Source organism: Pseudorasbora parva, chromosome 7, assembly GCF_024679245.1.
Source record: "Pseudorasbora parva isolate DD20220531a chromosome 7, ASM2467924v1, whole genome shotgun sequence".
Taxonomy (NCBI): Eukaryota; Metazoa; Chordata; class Actinopteri; order Cypriniformes; family Gobionidae; genus Pseudorasbora; species Pseudorasbora parva.
Window position 1 is genome coordinate 13,596,538 of NC_090178.1, and position 20,982 is coordinate 13,617,519.

General features: G+C 36.4%; 1 protein-coding gene across 1 annotated transcript; it reads right to left on the reverse strand.

Moving 5' to 3' along the window:
- Positions 1 to 2,474: 2,474 nt before the first annotated feature.
- On the reverse strand, positions 2,475 to 20,356 carry capn7 (calpain 7). The gene is made up of 21 exons (XM_067448216.1): positions 19,950 to 20,356; positions 19,619 to 19,727; positions 17,682 to 17,839; positions 15,757 to 15,824; positions 15,418 to 15,624; positions 14,876 to 14,962; positions 13,120 to 13,246; positions 12,860 to 12,945; positions 12,525 to 12,618; positions 12,261 to 12,407; positions 11,284 to 11,390; positions 10,115 to 10,235; positions 9,874 to 10,018; positions 8,961 to 9,060; positions 8,077 to 8,212; positions 7,918 to 7,993; positions 7,683 to 7,828; positions 7,514 to 7,576; positions 7,269 to 7,399; positions 5,576 to 5,668; positions 2,475 to 3,373 (listed from the first exon to the last, which is right to left on the reverse strand). Exons 1-21 carry the CDS (start codon positions 20,049 to 20,051, stop codon positions 3,229 to 3,231), a joined length of 2,448 nt encoding a protein of 815 aa, XP_067304317.1. The 5' UTR covers positions 20,052 to 20,356; the 3' UTR covers positions 2,475 to 3,228.
- Positions 20,357 to 20,982: the final 626 nt, after the last annotated feature.

The window sequence follows — 20,982 nt, forward strand, 5'->3', positions numbered from 1 at the left end:
CTTTTAATTTTAATAATTATAACTGACAACTAAGGAAAATCCCAAATTCAGTATCTAAGAAAATTAAACAGCTAATTAACTTAAAACACCTGTAAAGACCTTTGAATTGTCTCTGTTTAGTTCTGTAGGCTACACAATCATGGGGAAGACTGCTGACAGCTATCCAAAAGATGACCATTAAAACCTTTGATGACACAAAAGGTCATTGCAAAATATGCTGGTTATTCACAGAGATCTGTGTCCAAGCACATTAATAGAGAGGCGAAGGGAAGGAAAAGATGTGGTAGAAAAAGTGTACAAGCTATAGGGATAACTGCACCCTGGAGAAGATTGTGAAACAAAACCCATTAAAAAATGTAGGGGAGATTCACAAAGAGTAGACTGCAGCTAGAGTCAGTGCTTCAAGAACCACTACGCACAGACGTATGCAAGACATGGGTATCAGCTGTTGCATTCCTTGCGTCAAGCCACTCTTGAACAACAGACAGCGTCAGAAGAGTCTCGCCTGGGTATAAGACAAAAAGGACTGCTGAGTGGTCCAAAGTTATGTTCTTTGATGAAAGTAAATTTTGCCTTTCCTTTAGAAATCAGGGTCCCAGTCTGGAGAAAGAGGGGAGAGGCGCACAATCCACGTTGCTCGAGGTCAAGCATAAAGTTTACACAGTCAGTGATGGTTTGGTGTGCCATGTCATCTGCTGGTGTTGGTCCACTGTGTTTTCTGAGGTCCAAGGTCAACGCAGCCATATACAAGGAAGTTTTAGAGCACCTAATGCTTCTTGCTTCTGACCAACTTTATGGAAATGCAGGTTTCATTTTACAACTGGACTTGGCACCTGCACACCCTGCCAAAGCAACCAGTACTTGGTTTAAGGACCATGGTATCCCTGTTCTTAATTGGCCAGCAAACTCGCCTGACCTTAACTGCATATAAAATCTATGGGGTATTGTGAAGATGCGATACGCCAGACCCAACAATGCAGAAGACCCACTATCAGAAACACCTGGGCTCTCATAACTCCTGAGCAGAGCCACAGACTGATCAACTCCATGCCACACCGCATTGCTGCAGTAATTCAGGCAAAAGGAGTCCAACTATTGAGTGCTGTACATACTTATACTTTATGTTCATAATTTTCAGTTGGCCAAGATGTCTAAAAATCCTTTCTTTGCATTGGTTTTAAGTAACATTCAAATTTTCTGAGAATACTGAATTTGGGATTTTCCTTAGTTGTTATAAGTTATAATCATCAATTTATATAGTTATAATCATAAAAATTAAAAGAAATAAACATTTGAAATATATCAGAATGTGTGTAATGAATGAATCTAATTTACAAGTTACACTTTTTGAATGGAATTAGTGAAATATAAATCAACTTTTTGATGATATATTCTAATTATATGACCAGCACCTGTATGGCGTTCATAGGGCCATGATTATGGAAGCTTGTTTCTGTCACAAAATAAAACATTTGAAAAAATAATTCAATAAAACCTTTTTTCTTTTCTTTTCTCTCCAAATTGCGAGATCTATAGAAAGTGAGAATTGCAAGATTCTCAGAATTGAGATATAAACTTGCAATTGCGGGTTATAAAGTACAATTCTGAGAGGGAAAAGACAGCATTGTGAGATTATATATCACAATTCGGACTTTATAACTCACAATTGCGACACGTCACGTTTTTTTGTTTGTTATGGGATGGAAACAAGCATCCATACATAGTTTTACAGTTACAGCATGAAATATTTAAACCTATAACGTATTATATAGCTAACATTTAAACATAACATTTTTTTAGGCTTCTCACAATTCAGATTCTGAGGGGGAAAGCCAGAATATGAAGGAAAAGGAAATGCAAGGAAAAAGTAAAAATTGTGAGATATAAACTCGAAATTACCCTTTTATTGTTTCATTATGTGGCTTCCATACGTGCTACTGCAGCAGAACTGCCACCAGGTATGCTCCGCCCATAAAACACGTCATCGATGTCACGTCATCATATTTTTTACTGATGTTTGTGTTTTTAATGTTAATCAAACAACAAAGGATAAATAGCAAAATCATTCACAGCTCTTGACTGAATAACTTTTTTAAATTTAATAAGAAATGAATCTGTTGTTTTATACAGTGAAGACTTTTCAGTGTTATTTTACTTGTTTATTACTTAGGCTAGTAGTTTTAGCTGTGGTATCGAAATTGGTACAGGGATTTTTCAGTTTTCACTGGTAGGCTATTTAAAATGATATAGCGTCTAACCACCTGTTTCTGCGAAAGCAGTTTCATGCTCGCTAAATACAAATATTTATAGCTGGTAAATTCACCAGTCACTGGCAGCATGTGGCTTGCATAAGTTTTAGACCCTGAATGTAAATATCTAGAAATTAACCAAGAAGAATAAATTCTGTAAAAAGTTAGTTCATGTTATATAATAAAACATGTTTGTGTAATCTGTTTAAAAAATGGGATGTCTGATGAAATGTACACCTTCATTTTAATCTCTGCAAATAAATACATCAGAGCAGATGAACATAAATCAAAAGCATGTTAGACGGAAGAACTTCAAGCATTTGTACAATACCCAGTACATCCATGTCATCGTATTATGTTCTGTAAACATACAGTTCTGTGCTGGTAGGAAGTGACTGATAAACAAATCAGGGGTGGGGGGAAGCTAAAAAATTATACTTTAGATAGATGCATATCTCTCTGTCTCTTTCTTTTGATAAGTCTCTGCCCACTAAAGAGAGAAGCCCTACAACTGATAATCTTTCTACCTAAACATCGGCAAACAAACCAGAGGAAGAGCCCTTAGTATGAAGACACTGATTTCTGTGCATGAAACATATTCCTCTGATCTATTATCAGACATCATTAATATACATCCCTGCTTTAAAGCAAGTCTCCTGAGTGAAAAACAGTCATTTCAGGTTCAGTGTACACACACACATCATTGTTTTTGAATGCAACCTCGGACTGCAGAATTAAGAGGGATGCATTTTTGGCTGATTGAACATACTTTCTCGGAGCATAGCACTGTCTTGAGCAGTCGTACGCTATCTATCACACGCTAACATAACCAATTTATGTCAGGTACCATCTGTGGGTGGTGCTTATTTATTTTGGCAAGCGAACGTGTCCATGCCATAGGGAGCAATGAGCGTTGGCTAAAGCATATTCAGTGTCTCAAATCTGCAGAACAATCCGGTGGGCCGATGATCTCGAGCCGTTATTGCAGCTGAGATACGCGCAGTGGAGTGACACTGCTGAAGTCCAGGAAGAATGGGCCTTCTTGTTTTGGCAGGAAGGTAGTGGGGATGACATTGTAAATCCCAGCAGGGAAGTTCTCAACCTCCATATAACAGAAACCGCATCTGAGGATAAAGAGATCCGATTCTGTTATATAACATAGGATTAAGATAATGAAGCGTTTTGAACCGATTTTTTTAAAGTACACATTATAAATGAGCCTTAATCTTTGAACTATTTAATGCAGACCATCAACAAAGCTAACAACCATGCTACTGCTATAAATATGAGACTGGATAAACAATTTCTCTTTGAATATGTTTTTCAGTCATATGACTATTTTACTAATGATCAACTATTGCATGTCTGACCTAGATTTCTTTGAGAGACGAGGCTGTGTTTTTCAAGCAATTGCATGCTGATGCTCAAATGGAATTATCTACACATCTTTGCAGTTTTATCTATGCACACGCACAGGAGGATGCAGGTCAGATGACTGTTAGTATACAGGAATTTATTTTATTTTATATATATATATATATATATATATATATATATATATATATATATATATATATATATATATATATATATGTTTATAATATATATATATATATATATATATATATATATATATATATATATATATATATATTATAAACACCTGCCTGCATTTATAATAGCATGCTATTTCTGCAGTAGCTAATGCATATACCAAGAGTTTTCAAGGGACTGCTGAATGAGGCCAGGGTTCTTATATGGTTATAGAAATTATAATTTACCGTTCAAAGGTTTGGGGTCAGTAAAATATGAAAGACTATGAAAGAAGGATATGAAATATCCTTTTTACTAATATGAAAGAAGGTCAGCAAGAATGCAAGACTTTTAAAATGTAACAAAAAGCTCTATTTCAATATGTTCTTTTCAACTTTCTATTTATCAAAGAATCCTAAAATCAGCATAACAGAATTATTTCTAAAGGATCATGTGACACAGGAGAAATGGCTGCTGAAAATTCAGCTTTGCCATCACAAATATTATATGCATGTTACATTATAAAAGTATATTTTAATAATATTTCACAATATCCCTGTTTTTACTGTATTTGTAAATGCAGCCTTTGTTGAGCATAAGAGAAAGAGAAAATCTTAAACCTCAAATTTTAAAATTTTACAATGGGAGGTTCCTCAAAATGGGAATCATCATATTTGTGGACCTTGGCATATAAAATCAGTTTATACAACGAAGATCAACTAAGATTCAGTCCCTCTAAAACCCCCCTTTCTGAGATCCTACTCTGCTCTGATTGGTTAGACGGCCCAGTTTGTTCTGATTGGTCTATAGCGTGAATTTCAACTCTAGAGGCGTCCTCAGTGCTTGATACAAAGTGATACAAACAGTAACGGCGGCATCGGTATCTATTTGAGTCCTCGTACTTTTGGCATGCATGCAAAGCGGATTTGCTTAAGCAGCGCGAGATCAAACACAAATTTAAATCTTTCAGTCTCAGCTACAACTACAGTGTTTGAGGGTTAAAGTAGATGTTGTTTGCAGGCAGATTTGGCAAATTAGTTAAAAACCTACGTAGGTTCATGCAGGAAGTAAGACTGGAATTACTGACTTAATACAATGACTTAATTTATCACCCACTTTGATTTTTGAAACTTTACAGATCTTAACCATTCACAAACAGCTTTATTAAACACTACATGAAAGGTATTATTATCTGACGAAAGCATAATAGGGGCACGTAAAACATGCATGTAATAAGGCCATATGACGACATTAAGGGCCAGACTTACTAACAGCTTGTGTCAGCGCAAACCCTCTTTTGGCGTTAAAAAATACTTTTGTAGGAGTTTTCCTTTTCGGTGCAAAGTTTATGTGGAGGAGAATATTTAAATGAATCACGAAGCTTGATCAACTATGAGCTAGTCGATTTACCGATATTTGCGCCATTATTTAATGTCCAAAAAAGCATGTCTTAAACTAAATGCTAATTTGTGTTGCTCTTGGAAGATTGTGTTGGTCAAATGATCGGCTGCGTCTCTGTTCTTTAATTTGTGTGTCGTCAGTAGATCACGCGCAAAACTTTCCATGCTAATTTGCCCAATCTGGTCCTTAGCCTACTAGTGATTGAAAATTGTTACATAATGCCCGCTGCTTCAGCTGCTAATTCTAAAAGCATTGTAGGCATATTTAAGCGTAAACTACTCAGTATGCAATAAGCCTAATATGAGAGAATGGAAATGGGCTTTCAGACATAATAATTATCTGTAAAGCAATCAAATAAGCATCTAATTTTCACAAAGAGAGTATTTCTTTACCGGTAATCTCCACTGCCCCTCTTCTGAGAGCCTGATGATCCAGAATCCCCTGCAGTAGAAACCGTCACCACCTCAAAGCCCACGCTGTACTGCCTGCAGTGAGAAAGCCAAGCTCGTTTATATTCACAGACATCACACTACATCACACATCCTCACAACACTGAGAAGACACTCTCACACTCAGAGACACAAGGGTTCTCTGAAGGTGCGTAGGTGTTTCTTCCAGCATGAAGTGATTACAGAGCACGGCCCTGTCCATGTCGTTCCTGGTGTCAAGGGAAATCTCACCCCCTTCTTATGGCTATGCTATACCAATTAATTTTATAGTCATCTTATTTAACAAAATACAGAAATTAGTAACTTAAATTATCACATATTGCATTACATTAAACATGCAGTATATACACTAAAAAGTTTGGGGTCAGTAAGATGTGCTTAATGTTTCTGAAAGAAGTCTCTGATGCTCATCAAGGCTACATTTAATTATTTAAAAATACATTAAAAAAAGAGTAATATTATGAGATATTACAATTTAATTTTTTTTCTTCCTATTTGAATATATTTTAAAATGTAATTTATTCTTGTGAAGGCAGAGCTGAATTTTCAGCATCATTACTGCAGTTCAGTGTCACATGATTCTTCAGAAATCATTCTAATATGCTAATCTAGTGCTCAAAAACTCTTATTTTAATAGTCTTATTATTGTCAATGTTGAAAACAGTTGTGCTATTTAATGTTTTTTTGTGGATTAAACATTTTTTTGAAACTATACATATTGTCGCTTTTGATCAATTGAATTAATCACTGCTAAATAAAAGTATTAATTTCTTTAACAGAAATGTATTTCAATTAATCATAAAATGGTCCTGATATGTCACTAGACATTAAGAAATCATGTTAATTTCAAATACTTATATCACTGACACAACAGTAGTCCGGCCAGGATATTGTCATTTAAAAGTTGTTGTTGCAGCCCTCAACTGATGTTGATGTTGACATGTTGTGTTTTGGCCTGAAACTCCACCCTCCACCTATCTACCAATCACGAAATCAGTAGTGTTTCGGCATCCGGGTTGCCAGCTCTGCTCTAGTTAGCACAGCTGCAGCTACAAACTTTCCTGCTGGATCCTGCAGCCTATCTGGCAACCTCGAGTCGGGGGGAGGGGGAGAAGGGGATACACCGCTCTACAGTAATTTGAAAGTGATTGCAGTACCAGTTTTGGCCACGATCTTACATACACGCACATATACACACACACACACACACACACACACACACACACACACACACACACACACACACACACACACACACACACACACACACACACACACACACACACACACACACACACACACACACACACACACACACACACACACACATATATATTACTGACCCCAAACTTTTGAATGGAGGCATACAAAATTATCACATATTACATTCTAAAACAGAAACACAACTGAAATTAATCGGTCTTTCTTTGAGTGTTCAGCTTCCTTACAGTTAACCTATGCAAGGTATCAAAGCAAACCTTTGTGGAAAATGCAGAAAATTACATATTTAAAAATACCATATTTTCCTAAATGATAAAGGCCATCAGATCATATTTTGATTCTTGAGGGCATACATTTGGTACCCACATTGTTACCTTTGAAATATAATAAAGTAAGGGAAAATAAGCAGTCTTGCCTTGAGCCGCGGAGTTCGATGAGCAGAGGGCCTGTTTTCTCCATGTTGAATTGGTATATGGGGTTGTTCTTGAAGCTATCTTTGTAGTTTCCACAACCTCCTGCACTGGCCCCCTTCCACAGGCCATTTATCTAGTCATCAACAGCAACAAAGAGAGAGAGATGTTAAACAATCTGGAAATAGCTTCCAACAATAACCACCACCCAAAACACTATACAAAAGTGATAGCAGAAGTGTGGACTCACTCTTTTGGTGTGGGTGAAGGGTGTTGGGATTTTGGAGAAATTAAACTTGCATACCGAGTACACCTGGAAAGGGCATATTCACAACAACAGTTAATAATATGGTTAAATTAATATTATTATTATTATTATTTTTTAAATATAACCACCACCACACTTGATTGCGTCTTACCCTTAGTGTGTAGTTGATGGTGTTTTGTTTCTCATACTGTGAGACCACCAGTGTAAAGGTGTGAGTTCCAGGACTAGTCAGCTTGATCTTGGTTAAGTAGTGAGGGCTGTTGATCCTGATGCCATCAATGTAAGGAGGAGGTTCAGCTTCAGAAAAACACAAACCAGGGCACACAAAATGTAAATAATGAACTATTTAAAAAAATGTCTAAAAGATACATTGTGTGTTTATTTACCTGGATAATAGACTTTTTTTCCATCGGTCTTGTAAACTACTAAAGTAATAAACTCCCGGTTTTGAGCAAAGTCATCCTTGAATGAGAAAGTAATAAAATCATAAGAACTAGTAACCTCAATCTGATTGTAGTGCACTGCACTGTAATATGTTGTTTTACCTTGTCAGTGATGTGTCTGGTGAGTAGTACCCATACTGCAGCGCCCCCTTGAGGACACTGCACCTCCAGCTTGTACTGAGGGTTATTGGCCAAACTGTAGACGTCCTTCACAGGTCCCTGTTTGCCATCCCAGCTACTGCAATAGCGTAATGCACATATATTTTCTAAATAAATGATAAGATGTCTAAGTCTAAGACTTGTTTTCAATTTTGATTTATTGCTCAGATCCTTTTTTTTTTGACTGTTCACATAATTAAAAAAAAAAGTGGTCAGATTTGTATGGAAGCTTGTTTCAACCACCCATCGAGCCATCAATTATCATAAAAAAGGCAATGGTGACTTTTTCCTCTTTTAATTAAGTTTTTTTTTTTTGCAATTGCAAGTTTATATTTCCCAATTCTGAGAAGAAAATTCAGAATTGTGGGATATAAACTCGCAATTCTCGATAATATTTAAATATTTACGATACAATCCCTAAAGGTTTGCTTACGGTATATAGAGCTGTCACTATAATCCTTAGGACTTCTAACACCTTACTGTCCTTCCACTGTCTACCTTATTAGCGGTCTTCTATATTTACCTAATGACCAAAGAATAGTGCAAAATATTTAGAGTAACTTCTGTCAGTGCAGACACAGAGTAAAAGACGCATTAATTTCAATATGACTGTTCAGAAGAGGTCACACTGCGAAACATCAGACCTGTATCTGATCTAGGTCCAAATATAGAAGTGAACCAAATGTGCTGAAATGTTATGAAAAAAAAGCCCAGATCTGAGTCACATATGAGCAAAAGAATGTGGGCCAATTTTTCCCACAGCCTAAATATAGCCAATCAGACACCAAAGCCATACTACTGATGAATGATGAAACAAGGAGTCGTACCTGTGTATACAGGAGGATTCTTTGAACAGTGCTGGATTCCAGCTCAAGTAGATGACATCGTAATACTGGCACAAGTCTTCCCAGATGATCCAAAACACCCCTTAAAAATAAAACACACAGATGAATAAGAACTTTACATTTGTCTTGTGTCATTGTTAGTAAAGATGCACCAATACTACATTTCTCAGCCGATACCGATAACCGATTATTCAGAATTATATCAGCCGATGCTGATAGTTTGATATTTCTTATGGGAAAAAAACCTCTCGCAAATAATACTGCAACCTATACGGAGAACCCTTTTATTTGGTACACATTGGTTGCAATAAACAACAAAGTTATTATATTAAACTGCTATTTATTTTCAGATATAATAGGCTAATAACACCCAAATGTTTGTTTACAACTCAGTTGCACATGTAAGGTATTTATCGGCACTTTATTGCTAACTAACAAACTGTAACCCTCAGATGTCTTTCCGTGGTTGAAACACTGATTAAGTGATTACATGAGTCATGATTTGGATTTTAGTAATTTGCACTGTATCTTTCAACATACATTTTGATTTTCATGCATGTTTTTTGAGATATAACTTCATTAAAGAAAGATGACCCGCACTCCGCTCAGCCGCTTGAACTGAGGCACTACAGCGATCCGCCACATCACATTTAGGAGCATCCAAAGGGCATTTATTATTAGAATTTTCTGATAAAATGGACAGAATTGAAAAGATTACACTTCATTACACAAGATTCAACATTTTCTTTAAACACACACACACAGTCTCAGTTGATACCATTGGCCCAGATCATCAGCTGTTTTTAAACAATCAGCCAATGGCTGATAGTGAAAATTATAGTTTTAATCTGCCAATATCAGTGCATCTCTAATTGTTTGTTTAGCACTAGCTTACCATTGTCAAACTTCTGTGCGGTTTTGGGGTCAAAATTTAGATATTTGAGAAGATCTGGTGTCCAGTTCTTTTCGTCACGTTCACTATAGCGACCTTTCCACCTGAGATGGCTCCACGGGTTCTTCAGCTGGAGGAAGCGTTTACCCTGTGAGAACAAGGAGGAGATGATGATTTTTTTTGCAGTCATGAGACGCCTCTAAGCAGAAGATATTTAACATAGACCAGGGCACATGAAGATCACCTTGTATTCCCTGATGTCTAGGACAGCGTAAGCATGTGTGGGCACTAAACCCCACCTCTCCCCCTCCTCCTCAGTCATAACCCCTGTCGCCGTGGTGACGAGAACATCTCCTCTGTGAAACCTGACAGAATAGATCTGTTAACTAAAACTGAAAGTATATTTAAAAAATGTTTAAATTGGTGATTGAAATAAAGCTTGAAGCATTAGCTAAAAAAATGTTGCATTGGCAACTACCTAAAATAAAATAAGTTATGATGATTAAAACTCAAACTGATTTAAAAATTAAACTAATTAGAAAAATTATAAAATATAAATATTTTGAATTAGCTTTTTATTTTATACATACTATATTAAAATTAGTGCTGTGAAGTGATTAAAAACAACTAATTAAATCACTTTTAAAAATATATATTTTTATATTGTAGTAATTTCCAAATGAATGTAGACACAAAAAGACAGTATATTTTAAATATTTGTTGTAATGATAACATTACAGTACAATTGAAATCTATCAATTTCAACATTAATTTGGCTTTAAAAATACTGGGGCATAATATGGGCATAATTCTGGGTATTATATTGTTTAAAAATGTATTCAATTTCTAACAGATAGGAAGGCACAAGTTAATATGACATTTGTTTTAATGGGTTTATGTGAAGATTGTTATAAGTTAATTTGAATTAAAAGAGAAATCTATTCTGTCACGCTGTCTGTGCGCATGATACTGGAGTGTGTCTTTCTGTGCGTCATGTGTGTTGGGGCATTCACAGACAGTGCATTCTCTCTTTTTACTTGTTGCGCTTAAATGGTTTAAAAGCATTTGCATTAATAAGAGCATGAACATACAGTATAATATAATGCTAGCCAAAGGATGATAGAAAAAAACGGATGCTGCATTAATTGCGTTAAAAAAAATGTATGCGTTAAACTGAAAAAACGTACTCGCGTGAATTAATGCACTAATTTTGACAGCAGTAATTAATATAAATAATATGAAAATAACTCTATAATATACATTTATATTTATGCACAGAATCAAGACAGGCAAGTGGAACAAGGCCAGTGAAGTACTTAAGTAGCTACATACTACAAAATCTAAAGAAACCTCAGTGTTCAGTTTTCACTATCTAGTGGATAGTGTGTACTGTGAATGTGTGCTTCTGCTTACCTCTGGTAAAGCATGCGGAAAGTGTCATCTTTGTTAAATGACTGATTGTCTGAATGCATAGCAATACGCTCTGGGATCCAGCCAGTGAGAGCGTGCAAATCGATATTCTACAAATGAAAAACATGAGGGGGGAAAAAACGTGTATCATTTAGAATAATGCAGAATATATTTTCAAAATGTCATGCTGCATAAATTGCAGCATGTAAAATGATTGACTTTAGTGTGTATTAGTATTGTTAGTGTTTAATTATACCAAATAGTACACGCAATAGTACGCAAGCATTCAAAGGTTTGGGGTCAGTATGATTAATGACAGAAATAAACACTTTTAATCAGCAAGGACGCAACTGAACTAATCAAAAGTGACAGTAAAGACATTTATAATTATTAAAAGGATTTATATTATTTCACACAAATGCTATTGTTTTGAACTTCTTACTTATCAAAGAATCATGAAAATATGCCACAAATATATTAAGCAGCATACACTGTAAAAAAAATTATGTCTCCAGATAAAACATTTTTAGTGACTGATCTCATCTAAATTTTTCAGTTGGCAAAATTGAATTTCTGTGAATTGATGCAATATAATTAACAAAAATTAAATTTGGCCAAATGAAAAAATTAGATGTGACCAGTCACTAGAACATTTTCAGTTGGAGACCTGAATTTTTTTGCAGTGTAACTGTCATCAACATTGATCAAAAAAGTTTCTTGAGCACAACATTAGCATATTAGAATGATTTCTGAACGATCATGTGATACTGGAGGAATGGCTGCTGAAAATTCAGCATTGCTCTAACATGAATAAATTACTTTTTTTTTTAAATGAAGATACTATATATTAATTTTAAGTTGTAATAATATTTCAGTTCTACTGTATTTTTGATTGCATAAAAGCAGCCTTGGTGAGCAATAGAGACTTTGTGACAGAAATGTTTTGTTTAGAGCAGCATCTGAGTCTGAAGTGCACTCACAGAGTTGGAGCCTGGGAAATCATATCCTCCCATGACCTTCATGTAGGCCTTCTCAATGAGCGACACCCAAAGTTCATTGCGATTACTGGAATAGGAGCAAAGCAGCTCGCCATTGCGGTCCACGGGTAGGAAATCATCAATGATCACCTGACAGAGAAACACGCAGCTGAACTATAACAATAGTCTCAAGAACCTGTTCATCTTCAAACAATGATGAAGGCAACGTATAAAAGGCTGTTTATTTTGGCACGTGGGATTGAGCACCTTTCTCGGGACACCATTAATGTGCAGCTTCACCATGTACTTCCCACAAGGATTATACTCTGGCTCTCCCTTCCTGTTCTGAGGGTAGATGATGCTACATACAAACACAAACAGACATTTTATAGAATTATGGGAACCTCCCATTGAATTCTAGTTATAATTTATTAAAATTTCAGGAAATTAGAGGTTATTGTTCAGGAATTGTTTACATTTCGGCCTGAGGACACCTGACATTTACAAGCTTGACTCAGTCTATGAGCAACCCAAAAAGCAGCCTGATAATCCAAGGGTTACAGTAACACATGAGTCAAAATATTAGTAAAACATCGCTGTACCTTGTGATTAACTTTTTGCTGTAGCGTCTCTCATATGCTGCACTGATGGCCAATGACGCAACGAAGGAACAGTCTGACACAACCGTCTGCGAACATGAGCAAATGAACCAACAATTATGCAAGCTAAAACAAACAACAGAGTTTTTTGAATGACAAAACCGCTTTAAACTATAGACTATAACTATTGGTTTGTTTCCAGTTAACAGACTGGCAAAGTTTTAATGAGAAGCAAGCTTAGTGAATGATCCATAAAGTGAGACCTGCTTGATGCTGAAGCTGGACACAGTGAAGATCATGGTGGGGTTATTGCAGATATCATCAGGACGAACCCAACGTGAGAATATGGCTTTTTGCTTCGGCGACAGAGCCAGTTTCCCACATTTGTCCCTACGTATAAACACAATCATGCCACTGAGGTCTTTTGACTATGCCACATTTTACTTGTTGCATAGGACTAGTGTTCTTAAAGTACTAACGCTCAAAAGTTGGGATCAGTAAGAAGTTAATTACATTAAAGAAGTCTGTTATGCTCATGAAGGCTGCATTTATTTGATAAAAAATACAGTAAAAAAATTTAGTAATCAGTAAAGTAATTTTGTTAAATATTATTATTATTGATGTTTTTTGAGATAGAAATCTTCTGTAACATTATAAATATCTTTACTGTCAATTTTGATCAATTTAACAGGGTATATACAGCAATCGTTAAGTTAAATGTACTACTTTTTAATACCTCTTTTACTACCTTCAGAATATTTTTTAAAACCATTACGACACTGAATTGCAAGTGTTAATCAGCGACCTTTCTATTATTTACACAGATTTTGACATATATAACATACAAAAAAGAATAGATTTAGAATCGACACCAGGAGGAAATCTGTTAGAAGTTATCATTCAGACACAGTAAAATAGATCTCAACATTCACAAAGGTTGGTTAAGGAGAAGCATTACTGCATACACACATTTGATTTACATTAATAATTGATAATTCAACAATTAAATTATTTAGTGTTTTTTTTCCAACAACAAAACCTGAGCCAAATATTACATTTCTATAACTGTAAGTTGTTGAATTTAACAAAAAACAAAAAACTAGTGCTGTCAATCGATTAAAAACTTTAACTAGAAAAATCACACATTTTTTCTGTGATTAATCGCAATTAATCGCAATAAAAAAGAAATGTTTTTGTACGTTTTTAATATATTAGAAATATACAGAAATTTAATAAAGTTATATGCTTCTGCACTGCATAAACTATAAATTAAAGAGTTAATCCTTATTAAAGCTACAAAAGTTATTTAGTCAAGAGCAGCTAGTCACTTTCTCTGTTCCCTTTGTTCTTTAACTTTACTGACAGGAAGCTTTATTGGCTGCTGTCCCTTTAAGAGCAGACAGACACGCGGATCTCACTGTTTATATACTGTCTATGGATCGCGCCTCATTCTCTCACAACTCTTTTTGTTCATTTTAGACTATATATAAATAATTTAAGATTGCTCTTATGAGGATAGTCGCTGAAGATATGCATTGAAGCAAGTCTAAAATAAAACGTAAGCCAGCCACTTCTGTTGAGCGCGCAGTGTTCTGAGATGATGCCGAACGACCACTGAATATGACGTCAGCATCAAACATACGTTGAGACGGAGACGAAAGATCTTTGATTATGTGCCCAGATATGCTAAAGCCCATATTTAAACGAACTAACACGAACGCAGATAGAATTTCAATCAGAATAGGACACCTGATAGTCTGAAAAAATAATACTAATTTGGAAAAAAATAATACCTCTGAGGCCACATTTAACACTTTTAATGGCCTTAAATTTGACAATTTGGATTTATCACTTTTTAATACTTTTTAAAACCCCGTGGACACCCTGATTTAATGTCCCTTTTTTATGTATCTTACTGACCCCAATTTTGCAAGTGCAAAGAAAAATACAGATGTAGCAGAGTACAGTGGGTGTGAGTGAACTTGTATAAAATCCCACTCAAAAAGTATAAATACTCACGAGAATGGAACAGGAAAAGCAAAGCGTTCCCTCAGGTCAACACTCATGAATGGAACATATTCAATTCCATTTATCTTGGAGGTCTTTCTACAAAACACACACACACACACACACACACACACACACACACACACAGGAAAGGAAAAAGGAAAAAAATATTATAATTTAAATGATCAAATTTATTTTTTCTATATGCATTGTTAAAATAATTATTTAAAAAGAGTGGCTAATATAAATAAGCCAATACTCATTTTTCATTTTAAGCCTGATAACCAATAAATTAAAAGTAATATTAAAATGCATATAGTATTTTATCCAATAATAAAAATGAGTCATTAAAACCTAAAAGTAATCATTTTAAATGCCACAAGTTATTATTCTTAATATTGTAATGCTTAATATTGTACTGCTGTTGTTGTATGAGAACTGAACTGAACTAGATGATGACAATTTTTGCAGAACTGCTTTATAGAAGAAAATAACTCATTTGATAATTGATGATCATAATTAAATATCTGACATCATGTTTGCTCTGAGCCTACCTGAGCACCTCGATCTCCTCCGCTGTGTAACGCTGACCCTGCGGCTCACTGGACTGCACTGCTCGAACCGGCTGAGATTTGTCATGGAGGGAGAAGTCTGGGCCCAGCGGGAAGAACTGCCTCACCTGAGCTGAGCCTTTGGATGCAGAGGAGATGGGCTTGTCCTGGTTCGCTGGTTTACTAAGACAGTCTTTCAATCCTTCTGCCCTGGATGAGGAAAAAGAGATGAAAACAAAAGATCATAGGTAAAATGTACATCATACAGATTTTACAACATTCTATTTTCAAATGTGTGATAGTTGCGAGTCTAATAATTTTCTATGTTAACCAGTGAAGCACCTGTCCAGAGCCTGCCGAGCAAGCTGCTTCAGTTTCCCCTGTAGTGCTTGATCTGACGTCTCATTGGACTGTGTGGGAGAGAGAAAGAGTTCAAAGATTAAAGGGCTGCGGCTCCGTTTCCAATTACCAGAGGAGCTCGTATAAGCGACAGTCAGAGATTTGAAACCAGATCAACCAACTTAACACCACCACCTGTTGCAAAGACTGACTACTTCTACGTTAGAACTGCTGCTAGTATCTGAGTCAACACTGTATAGTTCTGATACAATTTTTGTACTAATGTTTAAAAGTTGGGGTCAATATGATTTTTTATGTTTTGTCTCTAATGCTCTAATGCTCCAATTCTCTAATGCTCAGCAAACCTGCATTTATGTAACCAAAAATACGACAAAACAGCAATACTACTATTTCTACATTATTACAATTTAAAATAATTTTAAATGGTAATTTATTCTAGTGACGGCAAAGCTGAATTTTCAGCAGACATTAAAGGGGGGGTGAAACACTCAGTTTCAGTCAATCTCATGTCAATCTTGAGTACCTATAGAGTAGTATTGCATCCTTCATATCTCCGAAAAGTCTTTAGTTTTATTATATTTATAAAAGAAATATAGGCTGTACCGAGTCTTTCCGGAAAAAAACGAGCGACTGGAGGCGTATCGTGTGGGCGGAGCTAAAGAATGACGAATGCGCAAAGCGGTGACGTCTTCAAGCTTGGAGAAACCCTTGCTATCAATCTCAGCTAATAGATATATGATCCAGAATCAAATTCAGAGGCTGAAATACAAACAGCAACAGCAGGACGTCCGTCTCTGTGGTATGTACTGTATTTAGTGGCCTTTCAACATTTGTGTGTCTTTACTCGCAGTTTATGAGGACATGATTCGGTTTATGGACTATTGTATGCGACTAAACCTTAGCAGTAGCAAGCAAAACGGTTTAGCAAGTCAGACTAGTGTAACGTTATACATAGAACAGCAATGAAGTCCGTTAGCGCATTTGAATGACGAAGCACACGATCGTGTCGTTTACTGATGTTTACTCACGCGACGATAAGCAACAGCACAGACATTTGAAGCAGTTTTACTCACCGGCTGCTTCCAAAGCAGGACCGAACCTTTATCGCTGGGACCGCTCCGTCAAAAACACACTTCTTGGAGTGTGGAGATCCACTTTGCGATGCTTCCCGTCATTTCTGCGTTCAAATCGGTCCAAATGCAGTGCTGCCTTCCCGGAATGCTGTGCTGAAGCGTTGAAGTCGCTTGATGTCACCCATAGGAATAAAGTGGAGCGCGGCGCGGACTATAATGACATAAGTGTTCACGGACGACTGGATCTGCAGCTGAGCGAGTGTTTATGGGCGTGCATTTCCTCTCTCGCTCTAGTCACGGGCGCGCACCCTACCGGGAGAAGAGCCCGTACGGCCCATACAAGGACCTTCCACTCTATCGACATCAAGCTGAGACATACTCGGAAAAAACTCTCCGAAACTTGTGAAAAACCGGAAGGAGTATTTTTGACACAGAAATACTCCATCAAACGTCCAACATTAGTTTTTGAAACTTTGTCTATGTTTAGGATGAAGTCTTTAACAGTGTAAAAAGCTCAGTATGCATGAAACAGCACCCCCCCCCCCCCTTAATTCACTCTTCATTGTCACATGATCCTTCAGAAATTATACTAATTTCGTACTCAAGAAACCGTTCTTATTATTATCAATATTAAAAACAGTTGTTTTCCCCCCAATATTTTTGAAACTGAAAAAAATGTTCAGGGTTTTTAATGAATGGAAACTTAAAAAGAACATTTATTTGGAATAAAAAACAGTCTTTACTGTCTTTTTTGATCAAATGAATGTGTCCTTTCCAAATAAAAGTTTCAAACTTTTGAAAACTAATGCGCTTTCTCCTTATGTGATGACTCACCGCTTGAATGCACAATTCCACAGCCTGAGTGTAGAGCTCAATGGCCTCATCCGCGTTTTGCTTTTCATCCTCTTCAAAAGCCTGTGTCACCAGAAAGTACGCCCTCTCCAGATCCAACTGGTGCTTGCTCTTCAGAGGGTCACTGCTCTGTGCTTGAACTGATCACAGAGATTCAGTCAGTTAACTGAGGGGTTCTAACAGAGATAGGCCTTACAGGAATAGTTCATCCAAAAATCAGTGCCTTTATTTACTCAACCCTTATGTTGTTACAAACCCATGTGACTTCCTTTCTGTACACAGTAACACAACGAGAATTATGAAGAATTGTACTGGTCGGTCTTTTCAAAGCAATTACAATGAATTAAAGGTGCAGTGTGTATTATTTATAAGGTCTATTGACATAAATGCAATATAATATAGATAATTATATTTTAAGTGGAGTATAAAAACAATAGGTTACTGTCGTAACCTGTTTCTGAAAACCAGCAGCATTATCATACTTACATAATTGTCATAATTGAACATAAATAGAAATATCAGAGGAAATATGTATGTGTATGCAGCCTATATATGCCCGCAGATAAGGGGTGGGGCCTTACTGGGCATTGGCTGCGCGCTCCTGCCTGCCTTGTCAGACTTGGTGCAATTGGATGCTTCTGAAGAGGTCGGGTACGGATGCCCTTCCCATAGGTGGATCTCGAAATGAGATGATGAAAGAGAACATAAAGTACCGTTGTTTTTAATACCTTAGAATGAACCATTTCTATCTACATACACCACGGGAACCCTACAGCGAAATCGCCATTGTGCAAACCTTTCTACAAAGCGCTAGTCACTCTCTGCTCTCTCCGACGGAATTTTTATCCTGTGTCGGCCCCCGTAGCTTCTCTATGTCCTTTGAAAGGAAGGGGTGAGCGTTAGGTGATTGCAATTCAAAACCCCACCGATAGATGCCGCTAAAATTAACACACTACACCTTTAAGCTTGCAAGCTTCAAAATGTATTTAAAAGCACAATAAAACTGACCCATAAGACATGTGCACTACATTCTGAACATTCTGGAAAAAAAGCAATTTAGGTTGCATTATCAAAAAATCGTAATATCTGCCAAAATTCTCCATGTGAACAAATTCAAAACAACGGTTGTCAAACTTTTTAGTTTCTTTAGAAGCCCTCCATTAGAATATTCAAGTTATATTTCCTCTGATATTTCTATTTATGTTCAATTATGACAATTATGTAAGTATGACAATGCTGCTGGTTTTCAGAAACTGGGAGGGTTAACTAAAAATGACGAAGATAATCAGTTAATAGATCTTTAAATTCTACAAATGGTTCCTAAGGACTTGGAATAGAGCGCATATCACTTTGTGAAACTTTTATGGTGAATCTGCATTAATTTTGGAGCTTGAACACATCAATTTTGAAGCCAGAGCCCATTCATCATTCAGAGATTGGAAAAGACCAACCAGTACAAATCCTTTAAAAAAATGTGTTGTTGTTTTCACTGAAGAAAGTTTTAGAACAACCTAAAGGTGAGTAATTAAATACAGAAAATTAATGTTGATTACTCAAACATTAGGTTGTTCTCAAATGACATAACACACACAGACAGAACAAGGAAGAGAATTCAATTTGGTTGTGAATTAAAAAACCCGACAGCATTCATTTGTGATTTCCAGTTGCTGCATTAGTCACCACTTTCGAATAAGGTATGATCTAAGCAACCTTGAGGTTGGGCTGTGGAAAATATGAGCATCATTTCTTTCTTCTGCAATACGGAGGAGGAGGTTTCACTTTTTGTTGACCACAAAGAAAAACAGTCAAAACTCAGCCTATAGAATCAACTTAAAAGGCGTAAATCTTGATAGGTAGTATTAATAGATGAAAACGGATTTTTGATGAGATCATGTTTGTAGTGGTTCATGTAAACTGACCGGCACTGAGTAGAGTCTGTACTCTGTCCAGGTACTCGTTCACCTTGTCTTGAATGCTCTCTAGTTTGGATCCAGCCATACCTGCATAGATGAGAGCCTGGGCAGCTTCCTAATCAGAACCCAAAATACAATATGATCAAATATGAGTTTTACAGAACATCCAGCACAAAGTGGAAATTGTTTAATAACAGATTTACATGGAGTGTGTAGACAGATGTGTGGAACGTTTTTTTTTTTTTAAAGAATAAAGCCTTTTCAGAAAGGTTAAAGCAAATATTATATTAAATCAGCTTTTAATGTCAAAAAAGGAGAGCGTGTAATGTTAGCTTACCTTATAGTAGAAAACAGCTTCATTGTATTTCCCCTGCTGATCATGCAGTACAGCTGATTTAGCAAATTTAACAGCATCGAGTTCAAGAGCTGTACTATCCATGATTGATGTTTAAAGACGTTTATCGGGTATATGGCAAATCATTTTAACCTGTTCTTCATTATAGGTTGCTGTTCCTTCCGAGAATTTGCGTTTCTTTCTTGAGCTGTTCTCGTTACGTGAACTTCCCGACCTCTAACTCCGAACTAAAATGAGGCAAGACTGAAAAATAATCATTTCAAGGAGCTTTCAAAAGTAGTTAATCTAAATAAGGTGCGAACACACAACGCTTTAACTTGCTATTATGACAGCAAAACAAATGCTCAAGCCCGCAGTACTTCCGGATGCGATGGGCGTGTCCTGCTGTTGTCACGACACGTCATTCATTCGCTTTCCGAGCGGCCGCCGTCCGACTCATTTCCACGAATCGGTTCCTTCAAATAGTTCATTTCAAAGAACCGGTTAAAAAGAAAACAATTCTTACTTCATTCATTACGCGGTGCCTACCTGTACCACTAACTTACTTCTAATAATAAACGTTCTCCAGTCTAAAAGAGACCGGGACACAAGGGTCCCGAAATCTACACTGTTGTCCCGAATCCCGATTATGGCCCTAATTGTCCCGAAAATTACACTAAAGCAAAATCTTGAGTAGCCTAGTTATTGTCTGATAAACATTCAAATATGTCTGCGAAGGTTGAGGCGTTCTGGCTGCAACCAGCCCCCGACGGCTGCTCGTGCTCATGGACTGCAGCATTTCTAAATCCTGAAAAATACTGTAGGCGGTGCTGACATCTTACTTACAACAGTCATTATGTTTTTTTCTTTTCATAATAACATTTCAGTTTATGATTTTAAAGTAGGCTAGTGTTTTTTTGTGGCAGACTAAAGACTAACAGACTGTTGATCTTTGAATAAAATATGTTTGGTTCAAGTTTGAAATTCATTATCTTTTATTAGGCTATAGGCTATGCTACAAGGCTACAGTCTATCA

What these genes read in the sequence shown, in the direction of transcription:
- capn7 (XM_067448216.1), bottom strand. Translation starts at nt 20,051, where the DNA reads ATGGATAGTACAGCTCTTGAACTCGATGCTGTTAAATTTGCTAAATCA. An exon ending in TGGAATTGTGCATTCAAGCG is followed by an intron (nt 15,825 to 17,681) that starts GTGAGTCATCAC and finishes TCTCCCACACAG; the next exon opens with TCCAATGAGACGTCAGATCA. An exon ending in GCTCGGCAGGCTCTGGACAG is followed by an intron (nt 15,625 to 15,756) that starts GTGCTTCACTGG and finishes TTCCTCATCCAG; the next exon opens with GGCAGAAGGATTGAAAGACT.